This window comes from Cryptomeria japonica, chromosome 10, assembly GCF_030272615.1.
Source record: "Cryptomeria japonica chromosome 10, Sugi_1.0, whole genome shotgun sequence".
Lineage (NCBI taxonomy): Eukaryota > Viridiplantae > Streptophyta > Pinopsida > Cupressales > Cupressaceae > Cryptomeria > Cryptomeria japonica.
In genome coordinates this window covers 666,462,890-666,485,973 of record NC_081414.1, presented here as the reverse complement: position 1 = coordinate 666,485,973, position 23,084 = coordinate 666,462,890, and the positions used below count along the sequence as shown (strand labels likewise).

The 23,084-nt window shown below is 32.8% G+C and overlaps 1 protein-coding gene across 1 annotated transcript; it reads left to right on the top strand.

The window, feature by feature from the left end:
- Positions 1-5,755: 5,755 nt before the first annotated feature.
- On the top strand, positions 5,756-7,531 carry LOC131027573 (protein DMP4-like). The gene has a single exon (XM_057957661.2). It carries the CDS (start codon positions 6,260-6,262, stop codon positions 7,154-7,156), a length of 897 nt encoding a protein of 298 aa, XP_057813644.2. The 5' UTR covers positions 5,756-6,259; the 3' UTR covers positions 7,157-7,531.
- The last annotated feature ends 15,553 nt before the right edge of the window (positions 7,532-23,084 follow it).

Sequence of the window (23,084 nt, the reverse complement as noted above, 5' to 3'; positions counted from 1 at the left end):
CAACATGAGTACTAGCAGGCCAAGTCCCATACATTGAGTTGAGGTCATGACAGTCTGATTGTAGGCAGAGAATGTAATGGCCGCACCCACCACACCGATCATCAAACCCTTCAAGTTACTGTTCATACTTCCTCCAAAGATATTACGCCAAAATTGATGTCCTGAGCTTTTGGATATCTGATTTCGATTAGTATGGAACTCCTGTTCGAATGGGTGAACCAGATCCGGCACTATCAAATGTCAACTCTTTAACTCACTTGGAATCCTGACTAATTCCAACTTTAGGAGGTTTAATGTTTTGATATGAAACAGGTGGGAATGGAGTCTTCTAAAGGCAGAAAAAAAATATCATAACGTTCGCTTGAAGGCTTCCCAAAAAGATTCTCCTTTAAAAATATATCCCCTGCAATGGTTGACTGTAAGCAGAACAGGAAAGCAAAGGGATAAGGTTAAGGCAGGTCATTCATATTTTTAAATGCAGCTCGCTTACGCATCAAGCCCACTATGGACATTATTTAGAGGAGAAAAGTGTTGCAATGGTGAAATGTGTATTTGTGTTTTTATATTTAATTTTGTGTTTATTTTGAAGGAGTGTTTTGACATATATTGGTAATGGTATGACGTTGTGTGAAATTGAGTTTATTTTTTTAGAGTTTCATAGATTCATATATAGATATATTATTATATATTTAGTTCTATTTTATCTATTAACATACACATTTTGGCATATTCGTCTTATCAATTTGCTTTATCTAACCTATCTATAGAGCTACTTTCATTTAGCGATTTACCACACATATTTATTTGTTAGTCCATTTCAAGATTGGTCTACACTCATGGGAGCAATTTCGTAGTCACAAATTCGTCCCCTTTTAGTTAAAATTCAATATTGAAATTTGGTCGATTCATTTTTTCATTTCTTATGTGTCCTAATCCTTATGGTCAACATAATTTCATTAAAATCCCTTAAGAGGCCTAAAAGAAAAATAGTAACTTTTGTATAGGTTTTTAGAGGTTGTGGGGCCTAGGAAGGTCCCATCTATACTTATAGTTGGATATGTTGTCCTTCGATAATAATATCTCTTAGTTCTCAACAACACAAAATGGTTTGATTGTGCCAACAATAATTAGATTCTTACAAAATGCCTCAATGGCATTCAATATAATGCTATCAAGAGATATATTTTATGCTATTTTCCTTTGGGATTGAATCAAATATGCCAACATGTAAGGGTGAGTAGATGAATACTAGAGGAGGACCCATTTCATTTCTAAGGGATCTTAATCCTTATAGCCTACACAATTTCAACAAAATCCCTTAAGAAACCTAAGAAAAAGAAGTTCTCAAACTTTGATCGAGCAATTCTTAGATTTTGTAGCTCCTAAGGATGTTCTATTTAGTCCTATAGCTAGATGTTAAGTCCCTCCAAAATAATACCTCTCATTTTTAATAAAATCAAAACTATTTGGTCATGCCAACAATGAATTAACTCTTGCAAATTATCTCAATGGAATTTAATTTAATGTTGTTAAGAGCCATATTTTATATTCTTCACCTTTTAGGAACCAAGATAACTATGTCCATGTTAGGGTGGTGGATGATGATATGAGAGGCCTCATTTAATTTTTTATTGGTTCAATGCTTCTACCCTACATGGTTCTAGCAATTCTCTTAGTAGATCTAAGAGAAAAAGATTGCTGAAATTTGATATAGTAGTTCTCAAATTTTGTAGGGCCTATAAAAGTGTTGTCTAGACTTATAACTAGATGTGGTCCCTCCATAATAACCTCTTTCAAAAAATCTCAACTCAAAATTATTTGACTATGCCAATAATGAATTTATTCTTATAAAATTATTTATTGGCATTAGTAATGTTGTCAAGAAACATATTTTATGTTCACCTCATGGAACCAAATTGTTTTTGACAACATGTTGAGGCGAGTGGGTGAATGCTAGAGGAGACCCTATTTTATTTTTTGATTCCCTTCAATGGTCACATGCTCATTTAAATAGTGAATTGTTGTTGTAGATGCTTAAATTAATTACCTTTTAATTAATTTAACCTTACTACATAATTAATTAATTTAATTATATTAACCTTTATTCATCTCGGTATTAATTAAATTAAATTAAATTAATCTTGTCACTGTAGTCCAGATAAATAAATCAATTATTCCCTATTCTTCCAAATATATCTAATTAATTATTTCTTCTAAAACCCCCCTTAGTTAATTAATCTAAATTAAACCAAGTGGTTCCTGCAAATCATTTTCCTTAATCCCTCATTAGCCTAATTAATTCTTCTAGAACCTCTCATAATCATGCTAAGCATTATTCTTCAATTTTAAATTCTCCCACTCATTCTCTCTCCTCTTGTCAAATCCCCCTACAAGTCCCACTTGTCTCCTAATTCTCCATTATCTTACCTAATCACCTTCTTAATCATTTTCTACTAGCTAATCCCCATGATTAGCCACAAAGTCAACCCATGGTCATTTATGGCTAACTTCCCTTGTCCCCTTCTCACCTTCCATCTTAAATGTTCCCTTTTTGGGAGAATGTGGGATTTGTAAAATTGCACATTCTCCCATGTCTCTCATCTTCCCAAGGAATTTTAAATTCCTTTTCCTATATCATTCCCCCGCACATCTCATTATTTGAGAATTTCTAATTCCCTTCTCCATCCCCCAAAGAAATTTGAATTCCCTTTTGTCTTCCCAATGTACTTAGAGATCTCTTCCCCATATGCATTGTGGAGTCTGGAGACAAGAAATGCCTTTATGGCAAATCTCTTGGTCTCCACACCTTATCATGTCATTGTCCCCTCAATCCATGTGCTTCATGTCCTTCGATCCTAGCTCTCCATTCTCTTTCAATCTTGGCCATCCATTTCTTCCCCCTCAAATCTATAAATTGGGGTCCAATTGGTGCAATCTTATGTTGTCCACATAGCCTTAGCAAATCCATCAAGAACATCACCACTATAGTCAAACATCCACCCATAGCATCCATAACCTCCTTTGAGCATTCACCATCCACTCCATCCATCTTTGTTGTGCAATCTTGGAGAGTAATCCACATCCCATCTTGGAGCCAATCCAATCAAGTGGAGATAGGGCACTTCTCTACTTCACCAAAGGCTCAATCGGAAGAGCAAGAGAACACATTGCGAAGGTATAAAGGTTTTTGTGCATTTGATTGAGTTTCATGTTTTATTTTGGTTTAATCTAACCTTTTTATCCTCACCCTATTTTCCCTTGGTTCAACTGTCTACACATTCAAATAATGATTTACTACAAACACATTCAAATACTGAGCTACCACATACACATTAACTTTAAACCTCCTCAATATGCAAGCTTATGTAGTTTCTCATGTTAGAAACACGGTTGTCGTTGCACCAAAAGATCGACATGTTAATGCCCGATCATCTGCGAGATTTCATAAAACCACGGGAGGTGGTTAAGTCATGTCACAAACCTAAGCACTTCATTACACAATACAAGGAGACCAAGGGTGCACACCTTGCAACAATCCCCCCCAACACAAATGAGGGGTTTGAACCCATGACCTAGACTTTGATACCACTTGTTAGAAACACAATTGTTGTTGCACCAAAAGATCGGCCTATTAATACCTGATACAATTGCAAGATTTAATGAATCCATGAGAGGCAGTTAAGGCATGTTGTAAATCCAAGCATTGTGCTACATAACACAAGGAAACCAAGGTTGCAGACCTTGCAACATCTCATGTACCTACCCATAAAAAAATGATTCCTCTTGACACCTTAGCCTAAGTGCTAAATAGGTGGTTGCACTACATATACCAATTCAAATGGTTAAATAGTGAAATACAAAGTTAATCTTATGTCTTTTTCCATTTATATATAGAAGTATAAAGAACATAAACAACCACATACAACTAATGTGCCAAGATAGATAGTTTGGCAACTAGTTACTAGATAGCTAAAGAAACATGTATTATAGGCCCAATGAGAATAACAAGCTAATGAATAATGAAAGAAAAGTGTATGGGCAAAGGAAAATAATTAAGCATTTCAAAAACAAGTTAATGCACCCAATTATATGGCTAGGTAAAGAAATAAGATAGGGTCATGGTTAACTTATATTAGATAGTATAATAATACAGGTGACTAAAGCACTGAAAGAGCTAGAACTAGGTCAATACAAGATTGGTTGTCCACAAAGTCCATTATAACTCCGTAAAATATATTTTATCAGAACCTTGAAATAATTTCTATAAAAACTGATAACTACATGTCATTAGACCCTTCATATAAAATTCATACAATCATCATTATAGAAGTCAATGCCACTCAACTATGATGTATGATGCAACCTTCAAATAAAACCCATATGTCTGCATGACATAATCATCATTATATCATGTTTATAAACAATATACATAATATTTGTGCATAAGAGTTAATTTGACTTAGCCATAATGCATCAACAAGCACAATAGGCCCTATGAACACCATAAGAGTTTTAATCAACCTTCAAATAAAACACATTAAAAAAATGATATATATGCCATTAAAACCTTCAAGCAAAACCTATCTAATGTAATGACATATAGTTCAAATTATACCCTTCATATAAAATTATGATCATACATAATATTGAATGTCATTTACCATGATGTACGAATAAGAAGACTACATACATATTCATGGGATTTTGATGTACACTAACCATGACCCATGCTTCACACAAAATGTAGGTGACTCATGATATTATGTCGTGCGTGTTGTTCAACCCTTATGCACATTGTATACATATGATAGAGATAGTAATAAAGAGAGACGTATTGAAAGATAGAGAGATAGAATATATATACATTATTAAAATAATTTAAGCTATAAATCAAATAAAATATTTATATAAATTGATCTTGAAAAGGCTACAAAGACAGATACAATATTATATACAATTCCATGAGACTTATATTGTCTCTCAAACTATATACTTTAATCAATATACAACCATATAAATTATTATAAATATTCCATAAAAACGTACAAAATCAATTGATGCATGGTGTGGATTTCCTATGGTTGCCTTCAATGATGAATTAATTTAATAAATTGAATTTGATTTTGTTTTGAATGCCATAATAAATCATTTTAAGTTTCCCTAAGATTTTTTCAAAAGTGTAGAATGAGATTGCGTTGATGTGAGGATCATCTACATTAGGTTCAAGATGAGAATTTAGAGGAAGCAATACTACTTTACTTTTCAATTAGTATTGACAATAAATGTATACAATGGTCTATTTACAATAAACAGTTAGCAACAACCATTAACTATAGTGAATCATAAATCTATTGAAAGCAATCCATATGGGCAACCATTTCCTCCTAATTCGCATAATCTACTTCATTTCACAACCACAACAAAAAAAATGGGCAAATCCTCAAGAGGAACAATGTATTTTCTTTCACACCTACAACAAAAACAAGTCAAAATTTAGATTATATTGGTTAAGCTTGCCCTTTATCAATGTGTTATTACATTAAGACATTCCCATTAAAATTAACCCAAAACCAAATGAAAATTAACATAGATATACTAATATTACCAATTCAAATGTCCAAAAGAATTTATGAAAGGGAAGAACTAATTGCTTAAAATGAGAAATACTACTTTAATTTTCAATTAGTATTCACAATAAATGCATATGATCATCCATTTACAATAAACAGCCATTAAATACACAAGCAAACCGAAAGCAATCCATGTGAGCAGCCATTTCCTCCTGATTCGAACAATCTACAACAAAAAAAATTGACAAAATTCTAAGAACTATCAAACCACATACAACTGCTGGATCCTCTCCCTGCAACAAAAATTGGACAAAATTCCCAGGAAGCTCAAAAAAATGGTGTACGGACATGTACGTGCATGCACTCGGACCTCTGTGAAATGAATGAACGGACACAGTAGGAGTTATCCAGTTAGTGAAACGGAAATGACAACACCCACTTGCATGAAAACAAACACTGTAACAATCTCGTGAGAATTCATTGAGATTATCGTGGCCAAAAAGGCAAGCGCCTCGAATTCGAAGGATCTCGTGAACAAATTCCTATCATGGATCCAATTATAAAGCGATGCGCCACCACAATCCCAAATCGTCAACAATTTCGCCGCCGAAACAGAGAAAAAAAGCAAAGAAAAGGCTGGGAGGAGCAGCGGGAGGGAGAAGTAAACAGGGCTGAAAAAATTCAGCAGAATGGAGGAAAAAACAATAGATATTAGTGTTAATGAGCACAGGGTGGGAGAAGAAAACAGGGATAATTTTTTTAGCAGAATGGGCGAAGAAACAATAGATATTAGTGTTAATGGGCACCGGGCGGGAGAAGAAAAGGGGGCTGAAAAATGTTGCAGAATGGACGGAAAAACAATAGATATTAGTATTAATGGGCAGAGCAAAGGAAAACAAAAGCAAACAGAATCGGGCATCGAGCTTGTTCTGCTGGCAGAGAAAACAATAGATATTAGTGTTACTGAGCATAGCATTGACCAGGGATGTGCCTCTGCGTCTACCTCACAACCTGAAATGAGCATTACAGAGAGCTCAAAAGAGGTCATGGATGCCCTAAGAAGAACAGTGACCCAGAAAGCATTTTCATACTCTGCCCATCTGGCAAATCTTCTTCCCACTGGCACCCTTCTGGCCTTTCAAGTTCTGCTACCCATTTTTTCCAATGATGGGGATTGCAACGATGGGAGACGCTACATGACAGCAGGGCTCCTTATAGGGATTGGTCTTGCCTGTTTCATGGTGTCTTTTACAGACAGTTTTAAGGGCTCTGATGGAAAAATCTACTATGGCTTGACCACTCCTAAAGGCTTATGGACCTTCCAGTATGTCACTGTGGCGGTACCTGATTCTGGCCAGTATAAGCTTAGTGTTGTGGATTTTGTTCATGCAATTATGTCTCTCTTGGTGTTTATTACAGTTGCTCTGTTTAATGAGAATGTGGTGAAGTGTTTTTGGCCTCACCAGAATGAGGATGCCAAGCAGGTTCTGCGTACTCTTCCCATTGGCATTGGATTTTTTGCCAGTGTGCTCTTTGTTGTATTTCCCACTACCCGCCATGGAATTGGATACCCTGTCACAACCTAGTTTTTGTCTTTCTTGGTTTTGATCTCTGTTAGTGGGAATGGATGGATTCAGGTACTGGTTTAAGTCAGTAGATTGTTTATATTTGAAGTGGGATTATGCCCATTTCTATCAGTAGGAATGGATGGATTCAGGTACTGGTTTAAGTCAGTGGTTTGTTTCTATTTGCAGTGGGATTATACCCATTACAGACCTGGTTTTTTTAGGGTGGATTGTACCCCTTACAAGCCCGGGGTATTAGTTTATATTTGAGATGGATCATATAGCTTTTTCAAGCTTGGGGTATTTGTCCCCACTATACAGTAGATGTTTTTGGGCAAAGAACTCCACCTCACTTTCTCAGAGCTTTAATTGGATGAGAATGGAGTTGGATTTTAATATTGGGTTGGTTTGATTATTGAATGAATATTAAGACTGTCCTACAAGTTCTTGTCAGAATTTCAGAAAATTGTAATGCCTTTGTTCTAAGTTGTTATGGGTTCGTTGTGTTTTTATCAGATTGAATTCATTTTGGTAATGGAGTTGCTTGTTTCTATCAGAATCTAAGAGATTTTACAAATTTAGATGGAAAAGTATAGTAATGAAGATTTAAAAATTAATTTATCAATGTGAAAAATATGGTATTATCAAGATGGATGTCTCTTAATATGTAAATCAATTTTATCATCTTATGGTTCAAAGTTGTGCCTATAAGAAATGAATAATATGTTTGCATCTCCATTAATATAGATACATTATAATATCAAATTCATAATTATGCAACATGTCATTCTTCCTTGACATGCTTTTTCTTTGAAACATGACAAAAAGCTCAATAGTACAACTACAATACATCATTGTAAATATAATGTCTTCTCCTATCATCCAACCATTCATAAATGATCTCGATGTTGGTTTAACTATAATAGTATGTAGATCTCATCCTTGATCCACATTTCATCATACTCATTTGATTCCATTCTTTACAATAATATGTCCTCATTATTTATCTCAAATAATTATTAGTTTTATGATGTTAATGATTTCATATATATCCATATCAATTGGTTTGTTGATTCTATTTAGTATCATTCCTCTGTGAATCCTTCCTCGACAATGATGTGGATGTATTTTTATTGCACTCTTGCTTATCTCTTGAACTATATTTGATTCATTTCACTATTTTCTCCAACTCATTTTGTTGTCTCATGAAGTTAAATAGGCATTTACTCCTTTCTCACTACACCTTGCTCCTCTTGCTTACCCTCAAATTATTTGATGCAATCTTTAATAGACTCCTAAACTTGCTCTACATTGGCTTTCCTTTAGTCTCTATTATGTATAAAATTTGTAATGTCTTTCTCTTGCACCCTGTTTTGTTGTGGATATATGTTAAACTTTGATTCTAACTCTCTTAGAATCTTTTTGTAAAGGGTTTCGGGGCCCCTTCAAAACCTGTTTTTGCTTTAATCCAAAACTGTTTTTGTTTGATAAAGTTTTAAAGTTTTATTTCTAAGAATTTTATATTCCTTATTTTTGAATACTTATGTATGACATATGACCCTCTACATGAAATTCATATTTTATTGGATAAAAAACAATAAAAAACTTTTCCCACTTTCTCAATCAAATATTTGATATCACTTGACGAGTCCTAAAGATATAATAATGAAAACGAGATAATGTGGAAGAGAAAACACAAATAACACGAGATGCTCGTAGACCAAGATAGTCATGTATCTAATATATATGTAAAAATAGAATAAAATCTTGCAGGGATAGGTGTTGGAAATGGATATTCAATCAAAAACATTTGAAGGGAAAACTATAATAGCTTGAAAATATGAGAAGTGATCATTGTTCACATACATGTGCATGAAGATTAGGAATAATCACCAATGATTTGGAATGAAAAATTTGATAGGTATGTTTTAGGAATTGGGCTTAATCAATAGAAAATGTTGGTTCTTGTGTGTATTCCATTTACGTGTGATAAATTTGGTATCATTTTATTATATATAGATGGCATGTGAATTGTTAAGTCTCAATTATCATCTCAATTTGACATGAAAGATATTAGTGCCATAATATTTACTTTGATAAAAATTAAAAAGGATCATATAAACATGAAATGAATACATCAAATAAAATGTGTTCAAATGATATAGTAAAGGTTAAGGATGCACTATTGTAGGGGAAAGGAGCCAGTAGTCGCCATAGCTAACTTCACGCATCTTAAGCTCCTAAACGGTTCATCCAATTTCAACGATTTTTTGTGGTTCTCTCCGTATGCGACTTAACTGCTTAAAGCTATTTTTTTGGCTTGTGGGTAGTAACAATGCACGCTGTGGAATTCATTATATGCATAAATGTCAAAAAGTGCACATTTCAAAGTTTGGTCCAATACACGATCACCTTTGCACCAATAGTAGATAAATCAAAATAGCTATTAGTAGTGGACAAATACCCCGGTAGTAGTGGACAAATGCCCCAGTAGTGGTGCATAAATGTCTCAATAATGAGCTAATTATGGTAAAAAAAGCTAAAAAATGCACCACTATTGGCACATGTGATATTTATTAATGGACCTTCCATTACCATTTTTTTGGCTCCTACTATGTCTACTAATAGGGGGTGAGGTTGACAAAAAGATGACGGTTATTGGTCCTATGTCCACTACTGGCTCCTTTCCCCTAAACTTGAGTACTCCATTTCAAGTTGATCAATTTTTTCGCTAAAAAATGTCTAAAAAGTGAAGAGAAAATAAAGAAATGTTTCAAGTTTCTTATGCTAGCATTGTTGGCAGTCTTATACATATAGTATTTTGTACTAGACTAAACATTGCACATGTTTTGGGAGTTATGAATAAATATATTTTCAAACTAGGAAAGGTATATATGCACTATCATGTAAAGAGTTTTTAAATATTTACATGACACCTCATATTACAAAATCTATTTTATCAAAGAAGAGTTGAAGAAAAAAACCTTTAAATTTCTAAGGATTTGTACATATTCGCCTCTTTGGATATCTTGATTGTCAAATAATCTACTAATAGATATAATTTTAGTATTTTTGGAAGAGAAATGAGCTAGATTAGTAAGAGACACATGCGGTTATATTAGTTGTAGTAAAGCCATAGTACATGACAATGACTCATGCGTGTAAGGAAATTTGTAGCTATAAAGGTTGTGCTTGACTATTGTTATTATAAAAAGTGATAAGGATTTATTGTGATAGTCAAAATATAATAAATTTAGTCAAGAACCTTGCATATTATGTTTGATAAAATTGTATTGGTGTATTATATCATTTTGTAAGACAAATGATTGAAGACAATTATGTACTAATGAAAAAAATAGATACACAAGAGGATGTTCTTGATTCATTGACAAAAGTTGTGTGTAATAAGTAATTATCTTGGTGCGAGAAACCAATGGTCATAGTTGTCCTCATTAACTAACAATACATATATTTATCCCTCTATGAAAAGTATGCAACAAGTGGAAGAATTTTGGAAGTGTGCTAATATACTTTCCATATTTGATAGTAAAGTGGAGCTATGGAGACTAGCATTTATGTAAATTGTAAAACCATTTTTGATGTGTCTATTAATATATACACATTCATTAGAGTTGAGAAATATTTTTATAATTGTGTTATGAATGATTGATTTTTATGCAATCATGAAGAAGGCTACCACACTAGTTTTTATTGAAAGAGTTTTCTTGGGTGAAATATTATGTATTATGTTTGTTTTATTCATAATTCTATTAAATCTTAAGGTTTTGCATACATTACTTTAATTGTTGTAAGCTTATTAGACTTCTTTTTCTTGCGTTGCTAGGGGCTTCGTAGTTTAAAAATACCTTAAGAACTATCAATTAGTGAAAGTGAGGCAAGTTCTCCTAGATCAACTTCTAGAAATTGAACAAAATGAAAAACAACAAGGAAGTGCCTAAATATGCAAATTTACTACTCATTTCATAGTACCAAATTAAACTATGTCGATAATTTTGCTAATGTTGTAGAATGAAAATTTCTTTTTTGATGAATAGTATATATATTATCATTTATAAAATAGAATGAAATCATCTTGAATTCATAAGTAAATGATTAAATTGAATGCATTAATGTCTTTTAATACTAGCAGATTACATCAAATTGTGTGGAACATGTGTTTAGTCAATTCAAGGTGAAAGGCTAAATGGACAAATTTCAATTTTGAATTTTAGCATAAAATAGGACAAATTTGTGACTATGAAGTCCCTCCCATGAGTATAGACTTATCTCTAAATGGGCTAACAAGAAAATCACTTTAGCAAATAGCTAAATGAAGGATGCATAGATAAGTAAGATAAGCAAGTCGATAAGGTGAATATCTCAAAATGTGTGTCAATAGATAAAATAGAAGTGTATAAGAATATATCTATACATGAATTGATAAAGATGTAAAAGAATAAACTTCACACAAAATGTGTTATTTATCAAGATAAATCAAAGACACTTCTTCAAAATAAACACATGATTAAATAAAAAACCATAAATATACAAATTTCCCCATTACAACACTTTTATCGTCTAAATTAAATATGGCCAGTGGCGAATCTCCACACAAAATGACATTTAAAAAAAATTCCCACATCTGCAAATCATAGTGTTTTTTGCCTGATTTTTTGTGATTTTAGAACAATAGAGATACAGATCATGAAGATTTATCTACTGAAATTTTTGCAAAAATCTGTTATGTTTTATAGATTTTAGAAACTGTACGAAATACAATTTTGTGTAGAAATTAGTCATGTCCCTAAATAATGTCCTCAAAAGACTTGATGTGTAAGGGACCACATATAAAAATATGAATTGACAGTCAACCATTGCAGGGATATATTTTTGAAGGAGAATCTTTTTGGGAAGCCTTCAAGCAGATGTCATGATAGTTTTTATTTGCCTTTAGAATACTCCATTCCTACCTGTTCCATATCAAAACATTAAAAACCTCCCAAAATTAGAATTGGTCAGGATTCCACAGTGAATTAAGAGTTGACATTTGAGAGTGCCATATCTGATTCACCCATTCAAATAGGACTTCCATACCAATCGAGATCTGATACCCAAAAGATCAGGACATCAATTTTTGGCGTAATATCTTTGGAGAAAGTATGAACAGCAACTTGAAGGGTTTGATGATCGGTGTGGTGGGTGCAGCAAATTACATTCTCTGCTTATAATCAGACTGTCATGACCTCAACTCAATATATAGGACTTGGTCTGCTAGTACTCATGTTGGGTCTTGCTGTCAAAGAAGGTATTATACCTCTCTGATGTTCTTCTCCTCTGTAAATTTTGAGGAACCCATTTTACAGGATTTGGGGAATTCCAGAGGCCTTCTCAGATGTTGATTGTAGAAATCTTGATTCAGTTAAATTTGAAACCATTTTAAGTATCATTGTAGACTGGAACATTATGGGTGTTAGAGATTGGGGAATTTTCAGCTGTTTTTTTTGGTGTGTTAAAGTGTGTGATTTGTTCTTCCTTTCTGTAAAACAGGGACATAATTGTAATTTCTCTTGAATAAGATTATTGTTCTGTGAAGCACATGCCCCATTCTATTTAGTGATTGATTTCAAAGTTGATTGCAGTTTTAATCCAAATCAGATCAATATATTCTTTTCTGTCCCAACTTGCTTAATCGAAGTGACCATTGCAGAGCTTGACCTCTTCATTGTACAAATTTTAGTATGTAATCAGTTTTTTCTTGAGATTTAAACATCTAAGTTTTTATCATAAAAAAATCAATAGATTTATCTCAGTTTATTGAGATTTAAACATCTAAGTTTTTATCATAAAAATTTCAATAGATTTATCTCAGTTTTTATTTATACTGTGAATTTTTTAATCAATATTTTAGATTTCAGTTCATTGTTCAGTTAAGATGGTTTATTAGTTATTATTTCATTTTTTCATATTTTTCAGTTTTTTCATTTCAATGGTTAAAATATGATCTGAAATACTGATAAAAAATTTCATTTCAAACTATTATTCTAAACTATAGAAGTTTTATGTCTTCTCTAATTATGATCTGAACTCATCTTGATTAATATAATCTATATATTTAATAGCTAATTAGTGGCAGTGGCCATAAAACCAAGCTTTTTTAGAATGTGTAATGTATGAAAAATAAATAATTAAAGATCAAAATATAATGTGCCTTTAATATATGAAAGTGAAAGTATAATACAATGTCTCATTTCTTAGTCAAATAGAAAAAAAATTAGACAAAAATAACATGTTAAGGTTCAATTGAAACCCAAGTCAATCAAAATCCACATTTCGACTACAACTAGGATTTGATGGAATCTAAGGTTCAATCAAAAATCAAGTTTGATCAAACTTGTGTTTGAAACTCAATAAACAAACCTATGAAACCCATGGTACGACAAACTTTGAGTAAATCCTCCTATATTTGATAGATGATTGTTCAAGTATAAATAGTGTGGCTAGCCACATCCTTGCATATGAGTCTTTCACTTCTTTACTTTCATTTCAAAAGTTATTTTTCTTTTATGTTTTTTCTTTTTTTAAATACATTATAGTTTAATTTTTTATATTTTAATTTTTTTAATTAATATTTCTTTAAATTTGAACAATTTTTTTATTTTTATAAATTTTTTTAAAAAAATCATCAAATAATTAATAAAATTATAATATGATAAATTAAGAATAATAATGTATAATTTTTTATATAAATAGTAATTTTAAAAATTTATAAAATTATAATGTTTTTGATTAAGGAACAAACAGGTTTTGAGGAGACCCGAAACCTTGTACAACAAGTTTTGAAGGGACCTAAAACCCTCGGATTTTTCACAGATCCAGAACCCTCAATAGAATGTTGCAGTAAGATACAAAATAGACATTCAACAACCCAACCACAACCTAACAATACATATTAAGCGTTAAAGAACTAGTGGCAAAAGAAGAAGGCTGGAGCCAGCCTCAAAGAGTTTAGATGAACATAAATATAGGGAACAAGGCTCCCTCAACCGTAACCATGGGTTTTATCCAAGCTCCCACAACCTTATCCTTGAGAGTGATCACCACTGTGAGCAACTTGCTCTTCAAGGTCTCCACCTCCATACGAGATAAAGGAGAGAAGTCAATAGAAAGGTCATCATCATCTCCCTTGCAACCAAAAGACAAGGCTTCATCAACCCCCCAACAACACTTCTAGGCATATCCAGTAGCATCGAACTCCACCTTAATAGGATAAAGGTTATCTTTAGCCACATCCATCTCCCCCTCAATGGAAGATAGGATCACCTCTATAGGAAAAACCAGAGTAACCCAAAGATACAAAAAATGAAGCACAACCAGCAAAGCCATGGAACCAAGAAGGAGGAGGACAATATAACCCTCATCACAGAGAGACCTAGGAGCCAAAAGATATAAACATAGAAAAACATACCCCATCATTAGGAAAATCACATATTAAAGAGATTATGAAGGAATCCATAACAAAAAAAACCTCTCCCAAAAGATCAATAAAAACATAGGAGCACAAGGAGAGAAGAGAAACAAAGAAACCTCCTCCATATTTCTGCCTCAAGGGCCAAGAAGAAACTAAGACATCTAAAAAATCCCTCAAAGAAACAAACGTGAAGCTCTCCTAGTCAGGGCAGAAACAACTTCCACACAACCCCTCAGAAATATGAACAACAATAAAACCCTGTAAGAAAAAAATGGAACTAGAAAAGAATAGGGGCCAAAGATCAGGCAAAAAACAAATCCTCAAGGGGTCAAAGATCTCCACCAGGCAACCATATAGGGCCAAGCCCCATAATTATAATGTTATACATAGATAATTACAAAATTATATAAATAATGAAATTATAGAAGTGATAAATTAGTAAAACTTATAAATTTGAAAATAAAAAAGTTAAATTGTAATGTTAATGTTATACATAGTTAATAACAAAATTATAAAAGTGATAAATTAGTAAAACTTATAAATTTGAAAATTAAAAAGTTAATAATCAATAGTCTTTCTAGTCAATTATAATTATTTTAAAAATTATTGTAGAGTTTGTGGGTTCAATTGTGTTAACAAGTTTTTTACCATCAATGTTTTGGACCACACTCTATGATCCATCATTAGGATGTAAGAGAGCACAAGGACAGGAAATGATTGTTGCAGACCAAGGAACACACTTAAAAAGGAGAGGAGGAAGTGATGAAAGGGGAACAATAAATTAAAAACAAGGTGGAGAAAACAAAACAAAAAAGAAAAGAAAGATAATATAAAGAAAGAAGTAAATAAATATAAAAGAAAGGAGAAAAAAAAAACCAAAACTAAAAAATGAAAGGAATAAAAATGAAAGAAAAACGACGACAACCCAATAATGTTGGAATGATCTGATACCGGGAGAAAACTGAGAGGTGGGGGGGTGAATTAGTCTCACAAGTACAACAATTAATGAAAATTATGAGATTAATACCGGAGCACAATACATTGAAAGATAAATCGTGAAAGTACAATACACATGACACCAATATTTTGACATGGAAAAGTCGGTAAAGGGAAAAACCACGATGGGAAACCCTACCCACAATCAGATAATATATTTGTAGCAGTATGCGAAATAATTACAATGGGGATTGCACTTGCAATCAAGCCAACAACCTAGAGCTTATGGCTCATCACAAAAAGAGAAGTCTCGCTGACTTACAAAACATCAGACTACAATCTGGAGAAAATGAATTGTGAAAGTAGCATCCACTAATGCTTGATACAATTTCGGTTAAGAACAGATGTCTACCTTGCAATACCAAATCCTTCTGATCCCTTCACTGAAAGCTATGACTTTATTCACACATAAATCTTTCTCTCATAATGCAGACATAACCATCGATCCCAAAAACCATGCCCAAATACATGAATAAGACACCTATAAATACATATCATCAACCTTAATGATAAGGTCGGCTAAACCCTAAGCCCAAAAACCCATAATTATAAAAATTACATCACAAGGTACCACCAAACCAATATTATGATTTACATTAAATAGAATGGACCTAATTCAAATATCCAAACAATTATATCCGCCGAAAATTCCGCTAAGACTAAAATCCAACACGTTTCACCAACCGATAGAAACCCTCAGTGCAATAACACAAAAAGTCTAACCGGATCCAAATAGGACCATCATAACAACACGCCAGCCAATGCAAAGTCACCAAATACTTAAGACACAATCAAGAAACACCTTCAACATGATAGAAACCGATTCCATAAGCTCGACCAAGATCATCTAACCAGAACATCAAAGATCGCTAACCAGTAAAGCTAACTGGTACCAAGAAATATCAATCGAGAACATAAGCGATAGTTACCGAAGCACCAAAACATGAACCGACAGAATATGACAAGCATATAACCATCCTGAATAAGCATCCAAAACCAAATCCAAGGAACTGATTATATCGGATTAGAATCGAAGCCAAAACCAAGATAAACACCAAGTCTAACTGGGATAGGTCCAACTAGGATAGCAGAATCATATCCAACTGGGATACAGTGTTGACAACAATGACAACACTTAACCAAATCCAGCATATGCCAACAATCTCCCCCTTTGGCATTGCTGACAACATTGAATGTGAAAAACATCCAAGTGCTAAGGAATGCCAACAATCTCCCAAAAGCTGATCTGAAATGTATCTCCCCTTGAGATTAACTGATTATCATATGAGCACCATCTCTCCCAAAGATTTGACTATTTTTCACATGAATACCATCTCTCCCCCTTTGACGTCAATGACAAAGGATTAATACCAAAAATACTAAACCAAACAACTGATTACTCCCCCTGAGTAGTAGCATCATCTCATCAATCTGGATCAGAAAAATATGTCTGATAAGCTTACCGGATTTATGCATCCCTGCATCTCTAAGTCTCTTCCGGAGGGTTGGTAACCCCCAGATGATCTCTGAGATATTCAAAAGTATCTTTAGGTAATGGTTTTGTTAGAATATCTGCAATCTGCTCCTTAGTAGGCACATAAACCAATCTGACTTTCTTAGCTTCAACCTTTTCTTTCAAGAAATTATACCTTATAGAAATATTTTTTGATTTGGAATGAAGTACCAGATTCTTTGACATATTAATAGCTCAATAGCATTATCATAGTGAATAACAATAGGCTCATCATAGCTTACTCTTATATCTTTCAACATTAGTTTCATCCATAAAATCTAAGTACAGTCGGTTGCAACAACTACATATTCCGCTTCAGCAATATATAATGAAGTACATGATTGTTTCTTACTAAGCCATGAAACCAATTTCTTTCGAAGAAAGAATGCACCGCATGTAGTGCTCTTCCAGTCATCCACATCTCCTGCCCAATCAGAGTCTGTATAGGCACATAGTTTGAAGTCATCATTCTTTGGATACCATAACCCAAAGTTTGTTGTACTTGCCAATTTTTTTTGAATATCCTCTTGCTAGCAATATCATGAGTTCCTCTAGGATTTAACTGAAATCTAGAAGCAATACAAAAAACATTCATTATATTAGGTCTAGTCTGAGTTAAGTACAACAATCCACCAATCATTGATTTGTATCTACTTGGATTCACTTTAAGAGATTCATCATCCTTTGACAATTTGCAACTGGTTATCATTGAAGTACCGACACGTTTAGAATTCTCAAGTCCATATTTCTTAAGCAATTCCTTCACATAGTTTAACAAATGAAAATACCTTTATTAGTTTGAGTAATCTGCAAACCTAAGAAAAATTTCATCTCACCAATCATAGACATTTCAAATTCATTCTTCATATCATTAGCAAATTTCATGCATAGACTTTCTTCTCCTCCAAAACTGATATCATCCAAAAAGACTTCAATAATCAATATGTGTATACACATAAAAATGGCTATGAACAATTAAATAAATATTTTATATTTATTTTATAATTATTCTTCTATTAAATAATTAATTTGAAAAGAATAATTTATTTAATTCATTTCATGTCTTTCTATTAATTAATTTAATTGATTAATTCATTTATCCTTTTCTTCTAACCAATTAATTAAATATCTAATATTTAATTATTCCTCTAATCAATCAATTAAATATCTAATACTTAATGGTTATTCTTTTATCCTATAGTCTCAAATATTAAATAATTTCTTAATTATTTAATCTCTTTTCCAACTCACCTTCCATCTCCACCTCATCTTTCCTTTGCCAACTCATCCATCATGTGGCTAAATTAAATCTAACAAAATTAAAACAAATAAAACATTTATTAGCCACTTATCTCCAACTTCCAAAATAAATGAAATATTGTGTACGTACACATATTTCCTAGCCTTCTTTTATATTCTCTCTGACATCCCTATATCTTAGGAAGTACTTGAGTCCACTTGTCCTCTCATGCCTAAATCTTCTCCAACCATCCCTAGATTCCCTCAGTCTGCAACCCAGTCAAGGTGAGATGAGTGACACTTGTCTTCTCTTTCCCTCTTTCTCTCAACCTTCACCTTTTCTCACAGCCATCCAAATTTGTAGATTTGATCACGACCGTTGATCTCAGACACATCATCTTATCCTATCAGAAGTCTATAAAAGTAGGAGTTTGAGTTGAGAAAGATTTAGTATTCAAGTTAACAATTTGAGTAAAATTATGCATCCGTGAGTTTTTATCTTGAAGCAATTTAGCAATTTAGCATTTCTCATTTAGCATAATCATTTAGCTTTAAATCATTTGCATTGCATATCATAGTATCAGTTAACTATCAGTTATCAGTCCATTTTTCATATGTCATCTTGGAAGCTACCAGTGCTTGTCTGAGAGAAAATCCTCTGCAACCAAGAACAATGGAGTAAGGACACAATGAGACTTAAATCATGAAGGTAATAATAGTGTTTTTATTTTATATCAATTACATTTAGTTTCATTGGTTGAGTTTGGATTTCCTGTAGCATTTCCTTTGTATTTTGTGAAACTAATATGATGCAGGTAGTATTCTGAAGATGAAATTCAAGTCGACACAATATGTTATCATGCTCAATTTTCTAATATAGGTTAACTTTCAACATTACCTTGCTAAAACCAAGCTTAGAAAGATAGGGGCCTATTTTAATCCATATAAAGATTTCTTCAATCTGTAAACCATGTCCTTATCTTCTGATAAATAAAATCGATCAGGTTGCTCAATATAGACTTCCTCCTCAATATCTCCATTTAGAAATGCACATTTGACATCCATCTGATATACTTTGTAGTTCTTGTATGCACCATAGGCAAGAAATAGTCTTATCGCTTCAATTCTTGCAACCAAAGTATAAGTCTCACCATAATCAACTCCTTCTTCCTGTGAATAACCTTTGCAAACCAATCTAGCCTTGTTTCTTACAACTTGACCTTCCTCATTCAATTTGTTCCTGAAAACCCATTTAGTTCCAATAATATTCTTATCTTTAGGTCTGGGAACTAATTCCCATGTCTTATTCTTTTCTATCTGATCTAATTCTTCTTCTATTGCTTTCATCCAATATTCATCTTTACTTTCTTCAATAAATGATTCTGGTTCAATTTGAGAAATTAAACATACCTCTTCAGTAGCTAGCCTTCTTCTAGTCATCACACCTTTCCTTATATCTCCAATGATCTGATCTTTAGAGTGATTTAGTTTCACATACCTAGGAGTCTTTGAATTTTCTTGATTTACTGACTCTTTCTATTGTTCCAATAGTCACTGTTGAATTTTATGATGTTGTCAGAGTCACTGATTCTATGCTTTGAATAGATTCTTGCATTACCGGTTTTGGTCTAATAAATTCATCTCCCGGTCCATAGTCATATGATCTGATTTGATTATTGCCTTGCTCATCCACCTTAACATTTATGCTCTTCATTATCATATTCAATCTTTTGTTATAACATCTATATGCTTTTCTCTTAATAGAATAACCCAAAAATATTCCTTCATCACTTCTAGGATCAAATTTTCCTAATATATCATCTCTTCTAATGTAGCATTTACTTCCAAAAATTCTGAAATATCTAACTGTAAGAGTATGATCAAACCATAATTCATAAGAAGTCTTACCAGTATCACCTTTTATGTGTACTTTGTTGAAAGTGTATACCACGGTATTGACAACTTCCCTCCAATAGATATTAGGTAGCCTCAGTCATCATTGTCCTTGCTGCATCCAATATGGTTCTATTCTTCCTTTCCACCAATCCATTCTGTTGTGGAGTTCTAGGTGTAGAAAGTTGTCTTTTGATTCCATTCTTTTTACAAAAGTTTTTGAACTCACCAGATGTAAACTCACTGCCTTGATATGATCTTAAACACTTTATCTCCAATCCTATTTCAGTCTGAACCATAGCTTTGAAGATTTTGAATTTCTCAAGAGCTTCTGATTTTTCTTTTAAAAATACAACCCACACCATTCTAGAATAGTCATCAATAAGTAACATGAAATATCTATCACCTTGAAAAAATTTAGTCCTTGCCGGTCCACGCAAATCAATATGAATAAGATTGTTAGAATATTTAATCTTTACTTAGCTTAGGTTTATTTTTATTTAGTTTAGGATATTCCTTTGGAATTCCTACATGTAATTTGTCCTCTAGTACATGTGTGAGGACAAGTCATTTCTTTTATTTTCCTTTATTAAGGAATATTAGATTTCCTCCATAAGAGGATGTGGACACATGGCACACACATTTTATGAATGGTGGCATTCATAGATTTGGGAGTTACTTTGTAACTCCTCTCCTCATCTCTATTTAAGAGATGCCTCCTCTCTCATTTCTTCTTAATGACAATATTGTAAAGAGCTTCTTGCTCTCTCTCTCTCTCTCTCATTTTTAGGCATTGCCTCATTCATAATATCACAAGGGGTTTTTCTTTGCTTTTCCCCTTTCAAAAGTTCTTGTGCCTCCTTCTTCACATTTGGGTGATGCTCCAAGTTTATTGCTTTTCTCTTGGTAACAATTACTTCATCATAAACTTTCTTGGATTAATTTTCCTTTCCTTGCTCTTTTATTTCCTTTCATGGTATCAGAGCAGGTTTCTAATCCTTGTTTTAAGTTGACATTGATGAAGGTTACCATTCTATGGAGTTCACCTTGTTGGAGGCATTCTTGAGAGGAGAAGAAGTTCTTTTCTAATATTTTCTATTGTGCAGGTTTTGGTTTCAAATTTTAACTTTTTTTTCAAACTTGTTAACAAGTTTTCCTGCAGGTTTAATCTCCTATTCTAGTTAGTTTTTTATTAAAAAAAGGGCTTTGGAAGGCTTGCCGCCAAAGTTCCTCCTTTTTTTGGTTTAAATTTGTATCTTTGGAAGGCTTGCCGCCAAAGTTACTATTTTTTTTTAGTGTGCATAGTTTGGAAGGTTTACCGCCAAACTTAGTCTCCTTCATTTATTTGGTCGGCTTGCCGCTAAAACTAATTTATCATTAAACTTCATTTCTGATTCACTTGCAGATTTTAACCTTTTTCTTGCTTACAACTATTCTGATTCAATTTGTTTAAATCTGCCATTCAGTCCTAACATCTTTATTTGCAGGTGTTATTGATAAATAAAAAGGATAATCTTTATTTAAACTTAAATTTGTTGAGGATTAAACTCAAACTTAAATTTGTTCTTCTTGTATGATTGTATCTGTTTTGTTTTTTAGTCATTGGACTGTGACTCTATTGTCCCTTTCAACCATACCGTGGTTATCATTTTGAGTTGTTTTAGATATTTTATAGTTTATTGTTAAATAAAATAAGTTTATTATTGCTTTTACCAGTGCCGATAAAGATCTGGCAATTTAATTCTTTGTAATTGTTCTCAAACTAATGCATCTGAATACAGAAAGTACACAACACATATTAAATTTAACTGCTGGCTATAAGTCTTGAATTCACATTGTAAGACACAAAAACCCTACGCATCTGTAAAAGCCTACAACCCCCGTCTATTTTTTATTTCTATATCTTCGTGCGATTTCTTTGGAGTATTCGAGGTTAGATTTCTTTGTTGTCTCTTGTCAAACTGTTATTGTGCCCAGTCTCTGCTTCCAGATTTCGCATACATTTTTTTTATGCCAGTTATAACTGTAGTATATATTATCCATTGCATTGTTTATCCTCAAAAAGAGAAATATCTTTGTACTCGAGAGTTTTGTTGCTTGAGGCCTTAAAATAAATAGTATACTGTCGGCTACCTTTCTAATCACACTATCTAAGAATGATCTGAAACTCATACCATAAATCTGGGGTTTCTAGATTACTATATGAGGTAACCATTTTCCTTCTGTTTTCTGCGAATGAGCTGAAACTCACAGCATAATACCGATGGTTATAGATTGCTATATTTGATATTACCGTTTTCATTCTGTTAATGTATTTTCTCCTTATCCTCGTGGAGGTCCTCATCTTTTCTCCAATCTGGTCAGACCGGTAATCAACTGGAAGCTTCATGTTAAATGTGTAAATAGTTTGCCATACTCTTAGCTGCTAAGATTGGAAGCTAGGTTGGCGTTTTGTAGTGCACCATTATATGAAAGTTATACAAAATTTCTTCAAGAAGAGTTATGTCAGATGACGTGCCCATGGCCTGAGTTGATCTGAGAGATTATAACCGTTGCTTGTTCGTTTTGTCTTTTTAAATTATTTCTCATCAATGATATCAATTGATTGCAGTGTTGGTTATTTAATAGCTTGGTTCTTCTCACCAAAAACCTGTGATGTAACGTCATATTCCCTGTGCAAAGAATCATTATTTCTGTACTATTGTGTAACGTTTCTGCAGGTTTAGTTAACTTATTTGCAGTCTAGTTTTTTTAACATTTTTTTTAATACTCATATTCTTTATTGTTTTCTGCTCTATATAAGGTTATATTTGTTTTAAGTGTTAATATATATTTTTTTT

What these genes read in the sequence shown, in the direction of transcription:
- LOC131027573 (XM_057957661.2), top strand. Translation starts at nt 6,260, where the DNA reads ATGGAGGAAAAAACAATAGATATTAGTGTTAATGAGCACAGGGTGGGA.